At 39.5% G+C, this 12,911-nt stretch overlaps 1 protein-coding gene across 4 annotated transcripts in view; it reads left to right on the forward strand.

Annotated features, from left to right (window-relative positions):
• ADGRV1 (adhesion G protein-coupled receptor V1) overlaps positions 1-12,911 on the forward strand; it is a 236,191-nt gene that overhangs the window by 11,727 nt on the left and 211,553 nt on the right. For 3 of the 4 annotated variants that reach the window (XM_080972136.1, XM_080972135.1, XM_080972133.1), the window contains exons 4-6: positions 1,695-1,790; positions 3,262-3,366; positions 4,608-4,721. In XM_080972136.1, the coding sequence (XP_080828262.1) occupies positions 1,695-1,790; positions 3,262-3,366; positions 4,608-4,721 (315 nt within the window). Of the gene's footprint in view, positions 1-1,694; positions 1,791-2,256; positions 2,329-3,261; positions 3,367-4,607; positions 4,722-12,911 lie in introns of those variants that run through there. The other variant, XM_080972134.1, reaches the window with a different exon arrangement.

Consider the following 12,911-nt stretch of genomic DNA (forward strand, 5'->3'; position numbering starts at 1 on the left):
TAGGAGATGTTCCCGGGCTCTTCTAAGCAAATAATTTCAGTATAGAAGCACATATTGTATAGCAGCTTAAAATCGCAGAAATGTCCTTCTAAATTAAAACATGAAGTATAAACTCTGAGAGCAAGACAGGGCCTTCTGCTATAGTTTATAGTTGCAATTAAAATACTGTATGCTGAGTCTGCTAAATTCATTGAGTTATATTGTGCTTATGGTGGTGAAATCTCAAACTGGCTGAGATGGTGTGATGTCACGGACTGTTCACAAATGGCTTCGGGAATTTTTAAGTAGTGGAATGTACTTGTTGAGAAGCAAATAAAAAGTTGTTTTCCTGGGTGGGTTTAAAACTTCAGGCAGATCCTGGGGGAGCAGGTAGGAGGAGCTGTGTGGGGCAGGCTGAGGGCCTAAGTGGGAAGAGGTCTTGGGAAGTATGAAATGGATAGACAAGAAACCCACAGGCAAGGTTACTGAAGAAAGCTGACAAAGTAATATGCTGCAAAATAAGAATTTGGGAGAAAGGCTAACTGTAAGAAACCATTAAGCAGGTGAATTTTTTCCTACCATTTAACTCATTGCCAGAGGCGAGTTTAGGGCAGTGAGACCAGTTCTGCCGCACTGGGTGCCGAGCCTAGGGGGCGCTGCAGGGCATTGCAGCTATGACATAGTGAATTGAGCAGAATGGAAGGCAAGAGGCGGAAGCGCACCAAATTTTTGCCTTGCACAGGGTGCCTGTCCTTGCCCAGAAGCATTTCACTGTGCCAGGCTGCTGTTATAGGAGACAACTGTATCACCCTGAGGCAGTGGTGGTGGGAGCTGATTTTGTTCCCTTGTTATTGTTTGACTTCCTGGCTAGTGTGTCTAATCCATTGTTTTAAAAGTTTAGTGAGCTTTATACTATAATAAATTTGTTAGTCTTCCATAATAATGTTCTACAATAATGCAGCCATTGCAAAATCTACCTTTCTGTGTGCTCCTCTCCTTTGAGGTAGATGACGTTGCTAAGAGGATCATCTTGGTCAGTTTTAGAATATTTCTTCCTTCTTGTCTCCCCCCCCCCCCCCGCCTTTTCCCTGTTGTTGTTTGGATTTGCATTTTCAATGAAGACAGGTCACTGAGACAGCTTCCGCTATATTTCAAACATGGAAGCAATCCTCATTGTTTTCTCATTTGTCTTCTCTCCCCTGTCCGCTGTGCATTACAAATAGCAAGTCCCTGTGATTTATGAATACTGTACAGTGAACATGTTATACAAAGATTTTTCATAATGTCAGTGTTCCTTTGCTTTATTCTGGTTCAAGATCATCACCAATGGACATAAAAAGATCCCCAAACTCCAGATTCTTGGGTGAGGGTGGGGAACAGATGCTTCTCATGTAGCTCCTTATTGCTATGGTATCATTAATATTGTCAAGCTATGATTAATGATCTCCGAAGTTTGTGTCAAACACTTTGTTGTTTAACCAGACTGAGTCTATAGAATTTGTATCCCATGAAAAGTTAGTGCTTTTGGAGCATTCAGTTGACTTGAATACCTTTCCTTGGAATGTGTCATTAAAGAGAAATTCCTTTACCCTGAGAATAAACACTTTATTGAATACAGGGCCTTACTGAAACCTCCTTCCACCATGTATAGATTGACTGGTCCGTTTACAGTGCACCGTTTTAATTTTCCATATTGTGTGCCTTGTTTGTTCTAGAATCCACCTCCAGGAGTAAAGCTTGGGTTGCCCAGAGCTGTATCTGTAACTATTTTATCAAATGACAATGCCTTTGGAATCATTTCTTTTGATATGGTATGTTTTCATCTTCTGTACCTTTTGTTATTTGAAATTGAATAATGGGGATATTTATCAGATGAATAATATAGACGTCAGTGGGAAAATGGACATCTTCCTGGGCACCTGTGACATAGCGGTTAATGAGTGAGAGTTCAGCTCTCTCCACAGGCATAAATGCCATAGGTTCCTTTAGATAAACTACTTTCTTTCATTTGTGGTTCCTTTACCTTAACCCCATTCTGCCTCATCATAATCGGTTCAAGAAATCCATCCAATGAAAGGCTTTGAGACTGCTCAAGTGATCAGCACATTTAAAAGTCCTTGGTGTGAAGACGTTACTTTTGCTACTTAACTGAGCAGGTTGTAGAGTTGTGTCAAAGCAGCCTGTGTGTGGACTCTGGCTTGTTGGGCTCATTATGACCTCATAGACTGTGACATTATGGATGAGCCAGTGGCAGCCATGGAGTTTGACACTTGGGTAGGAGATCAGGGAGCCTAATGCATTCCTGAATAAGCTGAAGAAAGTGATCAAGTATTGACTTCAGAGGAAATGGTAATAGGACAAAAGAAGTTGTGCAGTCCTTTCAGGGGCCATTTATCAATTAAGGTTTAGTCAAATGAAGAATAGCGTGTTGTACTACTACTTGGAAGAAAGCACTAAGATTATTGTTAAAATGTTCTCGGTGAGCATCCTAATCAGTGAAATAATTGTGGGTGAGCTGTTCTTTTTTTAAAAAAAGTTATTTTATCAAGGCAAGTAAGATAGCAAAGACAAACAGAATACAGAGGCAACAGAGAAGGGAGGCAGATAATTTGAAGACACAGTCTGCCATACTGACACATCCTCAGCTAGTCTATAGGTATGATAATAACAACAGCAGCAGCAGCAGCAACAACTGACCTTACAGGGCAAATTTACCTGTTGTGCCCATTGTTTGGAGGTGAAGAGAAATAAAGACTGAGTTAAAAATTGAGAGTGCGAGTTTGGCTGATTATCTGTATAATAATTTTTAAAAGACAAGATTTTGGAAATCTGCTTGCCCTTATCTCTTGAAATCTGGATGTCAAATTTGCTGCTGCTTTCAGTAAAATTCTTTAGCAAAACTTTCAGCTGTTGTTTTAATGTGACTAGATTAGCTGAACATCTGTTTTAATAAGTTCAAAAAGCAATATAAATAATGTAACACAAAAGCCTTTTAATTGGCTTGTAGTGGCCAAAATGTTTAAATTGAGGATACACATTTCCATATTCGTTCAAAACAAAATATTTATCTCTGTTGTCTTCCATGCCTTTGGTTGCTGGGAAATGAAATGCTATCAGTTGACCACTTCACAAATTGGATTAACTTGTTTCTGGGAGTTTGCATTTCTATGGTAACAGTCCTTTGTACATTCTGCAGTTGGGATATTTTATCAGTATCTGATTGTCTGTTTCTCCTCTGTCCCCTTTCTCCCTCCCTCCCTCCCTCCCTCCCTCCCATTTTAGCCTGCCTTAATCACACTTAGTGAGCCCAAAGGTAGGAATGAATCTGTACCTCTCACTCTAGTTCGGGAAAAAGGTACCTATGGAACTGTGACTGTGATTTATGTGGTAAGTATGTTGAAATAACTACCCTTAAAAGATTTTTTAAAAGTGAAACTGGTGAGTCTTGGAATTGTAAACAAATATAGCATCTCTGAAATGACTTTTCTAATTGTTTGTAAGTTTGTAATTAGATAATTGAGAGCTAAGGTGTGATCTGGCCCCATGATCTCCCTAGTGGTGGCTTGTGATAAGGACCTTAAGCCAGGAATGCATGACACCTAAAATCTGAGAGAGAGGAATTCTTCTCTGTGAAGAATTCCTGTTATATCTGGGAGCTGCAAGCTCAGAGCTCTGAATCAACTCATTGAATACCTAAACCTATTCACTCACCTTGGATACCTGATGGAGAAGACAGGATGCAGTTTAAAGCCATCTGTGGTGTCACATTGCACAACCCTAAGCAAGAACACCACTCTGTAGAATTCCCTGCAGCTTTGCTTGAGAGACCAGGCTCTGACAGTCATCAAGCTATGCTTTGGAATACAAGGGGTCAATTGCACTGCAGACCTTTTAAGATCAGCATGTTAACTTCTGCCAGGGTATTCCCTGCCCTTGCAAAGCCTGTCTATTTACTCTGATATCTGAAGCTTGTTACCCATTGGTCAACAGCTGCTTCAAGATCAGTATTCTCCATGCTTTTCTTAGTGCCCCAAAGGTTCAACAACCTGGCTTGAACAGGGCAGTTATGTAAAATTTTGAATGAGACTGATTTATTGCCACCTTTCTCCCCATGAGATAAATGGGAGGTATTACAAGTTTCTCAGTCCTGAGAACAAGACTGGTCCTATAAAATAGGCATACTTTGGGAAGTATAAGATTTATTAAAGTTCAAACAAACAATATAAACAAACACATTCCTCTGTTTAGATTTAATTGCAAAATGCAGCCGGCATAGCTTATATGGTTTGGTGGGTGGGGGTTACCATTATTTAAATCAGCAGTTCTCAACCTGTGGGTCCCCATATGTTGTTGGACTACAACTCCCATCATCCCTGAGCTCTGGCCTTGCTAGCTAGGGGTGATGGGAGTTGTAGTTCACCAACATCTGGGGACCCACAGGTTGAGAAAGGCTTATTTACATAATTGCCTTCCGAATTATTATTGGTACTATGGGGAATGTTCTCTCATCTTGAATATCAAAAGATTATCCAACTCTATCAAGGAGGCTTGCTTGCTTTTTAGAACTTATTACAAATGGTTGGAGCCATCATCTATGTTTACAGAACAGGCACAATGTTTCTTCACAGGTAGAAGGTGGTCCAAATCCTGCTGAAGAAGACTTGAGCCCAGCAAGAGGAAATATCACCTTTCCTCCTGGAACAGCTGTATCGATTTTTAACTTAGTTGTTCTTGATGACCAGGTGAGAGAGCATATTAACAATTTTTGAAGGTTTTGAACTGTTATCATAAGGTTGAAATAAATAAGGCAAGATTGGCTGTCAGGAGTCCAGGTCCCCAGCTTGATAACACAGTAAGCGTAGGTAATTAAAAAGGAGGATTTATTGCAAAAACAAACAGATAGCTCTAGACGGCTCTAACGCAGCTGCTGGCATTATCACTCAAGATGACCCTTCTGAAGCTCCTTCTGGTTCTTACAGAATATATTGAACCATCGCCCCTTGTATTGTCTCTTGTATTGCTTCCTATCTAGCAGCATTCACAGACTCTTTGGACTTATTAGATTAGCTCCAACTTCTTCCTGTTCTGACAGACTGTCCCTGTGTCTGTTCGGTCTGTTTGAGCTTCCTGAGAGTTTTGGCTGTGTTCTAGCCCACTCTTAGTTGTTCCCTTGGCAACCCGCATTCCAATGTCCAGAGAAGTCACCACTGTCTGCTGTGTTCTTTGCTCAGCCTGCGTCAAATCTAAACCTCTCTGTTCTGCAGAAGGCTGTAAAGTTCCACTAGGAGCTGGCTCATTCCTGACATTGGTTCACCCTAGACTGGTGAACTTGAGTGCCTCTTACTCAGAATTACTATCACTGACAACAGTAGAAATACTAAAGAGATTTATACCTCCTTTCTTTGATGGCTTGCCACTAGCTGCTGGAAACTTTTTTTAAATTGATCAGACAGCCTTTTTGGTCAACAGAGGTGTATTTGAGAGCATCAACAAAGATATAGATAGAAGTTGATCCAGTTGGCTTTGTGTACTTAGACTTTCAAAATGTTTTTGACAGAGTACTTCATCAAAGACTCCTGAGTAAGCTCAGTAGTCCTGGGACTCAGTAGTGCTGATTAAGGAATGGGAAACAGAGAGTTGAAATAAATGGGCAGTTTTCCCAATGGAGAGATGCAGGAAGTGGGGTTTCCCAAGAATCTGTATTGGGACATTTGCTTCCTTACTTTCTCATGAATGATCTGAAGAAGTGTGAGCAGTGAGGTAGCAAAGTTTGCTGATGATACCAAATTGCTCAGGGTGGCATTGGTAACCTCACAGTTGCATAATTATATATACTTCTATCATGCTGCCTCTTCCTTGCCTTTTCTCTGAACTGAAAAGTCCCCAGTGCTGTAACTTTTCCTCATGACATGAACAAAATTGATTGTGCTGAGAACTGGTGAGACTTAGATATTTTGTGGGCTCAACTGAATTGGGAGTGCAAGTCAATGTCTGTTATGAAAGCATAAGCAGTACAAACAAGGAATGAAGTTGGCTGTGACTGCAAAGACAAGTTGAATGGCCACTCTTGAATGCAATCTCTGAGAGTGACCAATTAGCAGATGACTATGAAAGGAAATAAAAAGGTAAGGAGTTGGGACTTGGAGCCTCCTTTGGAAGTTCAAGGCAACAGCTTTGCCTCAAAAGGATTTGCACACTAAAAAAATTGAGTATTTGCCATCAGACTGTCTCTCAGGAGCAATTAACTGCTTTTGAGTCTCAAAATCCAGGAATAGGTGCTTGTGTTTATCAAGCCAATTTGCTCTGTGACCAAAATGACTAAGGAATTAATTTTTCTGTCAAGATTTAAGGACAGAAGGTTTTTCTGTGGATTGACATTTGTTCTGATTCAGCAGCAAACAGCAAGTTTTCCCAAAGAAAGCAGTGGGGCAAATGAAAACCACTTGGACCTGTGCCTTGAAAGCATGTGACAAAGCAGAAAACCTCTCAGACCTGTGCTTTCCAGGCAAAAGACAAGCGACAATGTAGACAAGCCCTAACTGTAGGAAATTTATAATACTGTTTATGCTAGTGAGCATTTGTGGGTATAGGAATCAGTTCACATAGTATGGAGTTGACAAATTGATAAAGTCTTTTGGTCCCTGCTTATAGGTATTTTTATGCTGTTTCATAACTGGAAGTAATTTTACCTGTCTGTCTATGTATGATTTTGGGCATGAGTTTTTGTTTTGTTGTCTTGCATATAGAGAAAACTTCGGTTGTTTTCCTGTATGCACATCATCACAACTAGTTGGGAGTTAGAACCCTACATGCCCTCCGGTCGGCGCCATCGGTTAATGGCGGATTTCCCTCCGAGCTCCGGAGGGGGTCTGCTTTACAAGTTCGGGTCCTGTCGCTACGGCGAAGCGGGGACCCTCAAAAATTACAGGCGCGGAAGCCTGTGAACAAGGAGGCTCGGTGGGCACCATCGCGCCCCCCCGAAATCGCAAGGGAGCCTTTTTAAAGGCTCCGGAACGGCAGCGGGGGGAGAAGCGGTGCTGAGAGCCGATACCCAGCTTGTAAAGCGAAGCCGCATCGCCATAGCCGGAGAGCGCCGATTCCTTCCTGAAAATTGGATTACAAAGTAAAACCAGTGAGTAAGACTGACTTAATTGGGATCTACAATTATCTTTTTGAAATTTGGCTGAAAACGGGATTGGTTAAAGTAAGGAAGTCAGCCTTTCCCGGACTGCATAAGGATAAAGCAAAGAAGGATTAAAAGCTGCAACCATTGAGAGATCGCAAAGAGTGAAGAGAACCAGACATAAACTGTGAATTTTCCCCCTTTTGGTAGGCAGGAGCAAAAGGGGGAGGAATTTGGAATTAGAACCTGCCAGAAAAAGATTTTAAAACTTTTTATCGCTGTGTCAAATACCCCTGAAACGGACTGCCGGGGCAAAGGAACCTGGAGAGAGAGAACTGTCAGTGAGCTGTCACTTAGATTATTACATTGTTTCAAACTACTCAGCTCAGGAGAGATATTAAATTACTGGTTTGTTGGATTCTGAAAATATAAGAACTGTTACAATTGACTATTGGGAAACCTCAGGGGAATTTTGGACTGTAAGACATTTTGTGTAGCTTTGGAAACTTTGTTCCCCTAGAGGACACTTTGATAACTGTTGCAAATTGGGCTGTAACTATTAAGGCAGTGGAAATTTCCCTTGAAAAACAACTAACAGCTGCGAGAGTGACCTTGGCTAGGCATGAGTGGTGCATCAGAAGAGACAACAACCAGGTCTGGGAGACAATACAAAACAAAATCTTCACAGCGAAGAATTTCAGTCCCAGGCATCCCAGTGGCACCAGCTGCAACTGGTCAGACAAGAACAACAATGTCATCAGATCCTGTAACACAAGCTTTGGTTAAAATAAATGAGTCTTTGGAATCTTTGACAAAGCAGGGGGCGGAAAATAGTAGAAAATTGACAGAACTCTCAATTAAACTTGATCAGAATACACAAAGTGTGAATGAATTAGGGAAAAGGGTGACATCTAATACAGAATCTATTAATAAAATATTAGAGGACTCTGCTAATATACGTAAAATCGCAGAAGAAGCCAAAGTCTCTGCTGATGAGGCTAAAGTCTCGGCGGAGGCTACACAGGAAAAAATTGTACCAGTTTGCAAAAAGCTAGAAGATCATACATTGGCCCTGTCTATGCTTGAATTGGAGAGGAGAAGTAGAAACTTAAGACTACGAGCGGTGCCTGAAAGTGAAGGAGACAACTTGGCGAACTTCCTTTCTAAAGAATTTTCTGATTTTTGGCAACAGGAGTTAGAGAAGGAAGAAATTAAAATAGTCACTGCTTTTAGACTGGGAAGAGCACAAGGCAGGAAGAAGCCAAGGGATTGCCTAATAACATTAAGATCAAGAGAGGAAAGAGAAAAAATATTGAGCCTGCATTTTCAAAGAACACTCGAGATTGAAAAGTCTTTTGTGGAGATTTTTAAAGATATCCCAAAGGAAATTCTAGACGCAAGAACATACTATAAAGAATTGGTCGGATTGCTGAAGAAGAACGAAGTACCTTTCAGGTGGGAATTCCCGCAAGGCCTATCTTTCAAATTCAAAGGTAGGAAAATAAGGATAAGATCAGTAGAAGATCGAGATCAATTTTTAAATCACTACAGGGAAGACCTTCTGAAAGGAACAGTCGGAGAGGAAATAACATCAGAAACGAAAGACGCAACAGACATCTTAAACCTGACGTTTGGACTGAAATCACCGACAGAAGAAGAACAACTACTCGGAGCGACAGGAGGTAAATAGCTTCAGGATGGCCCTGCAACTTCTAAGCTGGAATTGTAATGGACTCAATCTTCCGCGAAGGAGGAAAAACATATTCCATTTATTGAAAAAAGAGCAGTTGGACATAATTTGTTTACAGGAAACTCATATAACAAGATTGCATAGGAAATTACTCGTCAATAAGAGATTAGGCCAAGAATTTATTTCATCGGATAAAGTTAAGAAAAGAGGAGTGGTAATCTATGCAAAAGAAAAATTTTCCCCAAAGTTTATATTTAAAGATGAACAAGGAAGATATTTGGCAATTGAAGTGCAAATTCAAGGTGAAAAATTTTTGATACTAGGGATCTATGCACCTAATGAAGGAAAGTCAGAATTTTTTAAGAAGTTGCATGAGACATTGTTGGACTATTTGGATTACAAATTAATTATGATGGGAGATATGAACGGAGTGGTATCTACAAATATGGATAAAGCACAAAGACAGGTAATTACCAGAGATGGGAGACTACCAAAGACTTTCTTTGAGATGACTGAAAATATGGACTTGATTGATATATGGAGAACAAGGAACCCTCTCGAGAGAGAGGGAACCTTCTTCTCTGAAGCAATGATGACCTGGACCAGAATCGATCAAATTTGGATTACTAGTGGGTTGGCTCCAAAGATTAAGAAAGTGGAAATCTGTCCAAAGACTTGCTCCGACCATAACGCCGTGAAGATGGAGATGAAATTTACAGTAACTGGTCAATTCAGATGGAGGATGAATGACAACCTATTTCGAGACGAGGAGATCCATAGAAAGGCCCAAAAAACTTTAAAGGACTATTTTGAAATAAATCTAAAAACTGATGTAGAAAAAAGAGTGATATGGGACGCAAGCAAAGCAGTGATGCGAGGATTTTTAATTCAACAAAATTCAGTAAAAAAGAGAAAGCAAAATGAGAAGAAGGATAAGATCTTGGAAAAGATAAAAGAAGGAGAGAAGAAATTGAGATCAAAACCAAAGTCCCAGGAGATTTTGAGAGAGATTAAGTTATACCAGACACAATATATGGAATTGATGAATCAAGAGATTGAATGGAAGATAAAACAAATGAGACAAAAGACTTTTGAATCAGCAGATAAATGTGGTAAGCTGGCTTGGCAACTGAAGAAAAGACAGAAACTAAATACAGTTACAAGTCTAGAAGTGGATGGAAAGAATATTTCTAAACCTAACGAGATAAGAAACTGTTTTTTGAGTTATTTTAAAAAGCTATATTCACAAGGACCGCAGAAGGAAGAAGATATAGACGAATTCCTTAAAAAGTATGGACTACAAAAAATCTCCTACCAAAGTAAGGTGGATCTAAACCAGAGAATAACAGATCAAGAGATAGAGAGTGCCATTCAAAATATGCAACTGGGCAAATCTCCAGGACCAGATGGACTGACTTCCAGATACTATAAAGCTTTGAAGGAGTGGTTGGTACAACCATTAAAGGAAGTCTGTAATGAGATCTTGGAGGGGAAAAGGGCACCAGAATCGTGGAAAGAAGCGTATATTACACTCATACCAAAGACAGAGACTGAAAAGACTCAACTTAAGAACTACCGCCCAATATCATTACTTAATGTGGATTATAAAATTTTTGCAGACATTCTGGCAAAAAGATTGAAAAGAGTGTTGATGGAGAAGATTCATAAGGACCAAGCAGGCTTTCTCCCAAAAAGGCATTTATCAGATAATGTGAGGAACATAATAGACATTCTGGAATTATTAGAGGTGAATATAAACACTAAAGCAGTTCTGATCTTTGTGGACGCGGAGAAAGCCTTTGACAATATTTCTTGGAGTTTTATGAAAAAGAATCTTCATGGGATGGGGGTAGGCCAAGGATTTGAGAATGGTATGGGTGCCATATACGCTGAACAAAAGGCTAAGTTGATTGTAAATAATGTGATAACTGAAGAATTTAAAATAGAAAAAGGGACACGACAGGGGTGCCCAATTTCCCCTTTACTTTTTATTTCTGTTCTGGAGGTGTTGCTTAATATGATTAGAGATGACCAGCAGGTTAAAGGTGTACAGGTCGGAGCCAAACATTATAAGTTAAGGGCCTTTGCAGATGATTTAGTACTTACTTTACAAGAGCCAGACACTAGTACAAAAAGGGTGTTGGAGCTAATTCAAGAATTTGGTCAGGTGGCCGGATTTAAATTGAATAAACAAAAGACTAAAGTTTTGGAAAAAAATTTGACAGTCATGGAAAGGGAGAAGTTCCAGAATGAAACAGGTTTGACAGTGGTAAAGAAGGTGAAATACCTAGGGGTCTATTTGACATCTAAGAATTCGAACTTGTATAAAGACAATTATGAAAAATGTTGGTCGGAAATTAAAAAAGATCTAGAAATATGGTCAAATTTGAGATTGTCAATGTTAGGCCGAATTGCAGCTATTAAGATGAATGTATTGCCTAGAATGTTATTTTTGTTCCAAACATTACAAATTCTGGACAAGATAGATTGTTTCAAGAGGTGGCAGAAGGATATCTCGAAATTTGTCTGGCAGGGCAAAAAGCCCAGAATAAAATTTAAAATACTGACGGATGCAAAAGAAAGAGGGGGGTTTGCCCTGCCGGACTTAAAACTGTATTATGAAGCAGCAGCATTTTGCTGGCTGAAAGAATGGATGCTCCTCGAGAATACAGATATCTTGGACTTAGAAGGTTTTAATAATACATTTGGTTGGCATGCATATCTATGGTATGATAAAATTAAGGTGCATAGGGCCTTCAAAAACCATATTGTCAGGAAAGCATTATATAACGTTTGGATAAGATATAAAGATTTGTTGGAAAGTAAAACCCCTAGATGGTTGTCACCTTTAGAGGCTACAGCGCTGAAAAAGCTTAATATGGAAGCTGAATGGCTAAAGTATTGGGAAATTTTGGAACAAGATGGAGATAAATTGAAGTTACAGAGCTATGAGAAATTGAAACCCAAGGTTCGAGATTGGCTCCATTATTATCAAATAATGGAGGTACATAAACAAGACAGGAAAATTGGATTCCAGGTGGAGAAATCAAAATTAGAAATTGAACTGTTAGAATCCAATACTAAGAATTTGTCAAAAATGTATAATCTGCTGCTGAAATGGAATACACAAGATGAAATAGTTAAATCAGCTATGATTAAGTGGGCACAGGACATTGGTCATAACATTATGTTTGCTGACTGGGAATGGTTGTGGAACACTGGTATAAAATTTACGGCATGTAATGCCTTGAAGGAAAATATTATGAAAATGATCTATAGGTGGTACATGACCCCAGTCAAGCTAGCAAAAATTTATCATTTGCCTGATAATAAGTGTTGGAAGTGTAAAGAAACGGAAGGTACTTTTTATCATCTTTGGTGGACGTGCCCGAAGATTAAGGCTTTCTGGGAAATGATATATAATGAAATGAAAAAGGTACTTAAATGTACTTTTCCTAAGAAACCGGAGGCCTTTCTCTTGGGCATTGTCGGCCAATTGGTGTCAAAGAAAGATAGAAATTTCTTTATGTATGCTACGACAGCAGCAAGAATACTCATCGCAAAGTATTGGAAGACAGAAGAATTACCCACCTTGGAAGAGGAATGTTAAAATGTCGAGGTTTGGAGAAAGAAAAGGAGATTACAGTGACATAAGATTAAGTTGAAGAAAAGAATAAGAAAAAATATATTTGATAAAATTAATTAGAATTTGCTGAAATAAATTTTGGAAATTGGGATGTAGGAAGGGGAGGTTTGGGGGAGTCCGAGAAGAGAGGGACATGAAAAAAAGGTTATGAAATTTTACATGTTTGTATGTCTTTTTTTATTTGTTTGTATTGTTTAAAATTATTCTGTAAAACCAATAAAAATTCTTACAACAAAAAAAAAAAAAATAGAACCCTACGTGCCCTCATGGATGGGGGGCTTAAGGGTGAAGGCTCCAGCTGGCTTCAAAGGCTGGCACAACCCCTGCACCCCAAGTTTGGTGGTGAAAGGCAACCAAAAGTTGATTCAAACCATCTGCTGGCTTAAGCTGTTCTTTCTCTGGCTTCCTCTTTTAGCAGATGGGCTGCTAGACCTGCATTTTTCATCCCTTTTAAAAACGAAGTCATGGAGGCT

This window comes from Podarcis pityusensis (genome assembly GCF_964106645.2).
Source record: "Podarcis pityusensis genome assembly, chromosome: 11".
NCBI lineage: Eukaryota > Metazoa > Chordata > Lepidosauria > Squamata > Lacertidae > Podarcis > Podarcis pityusensis.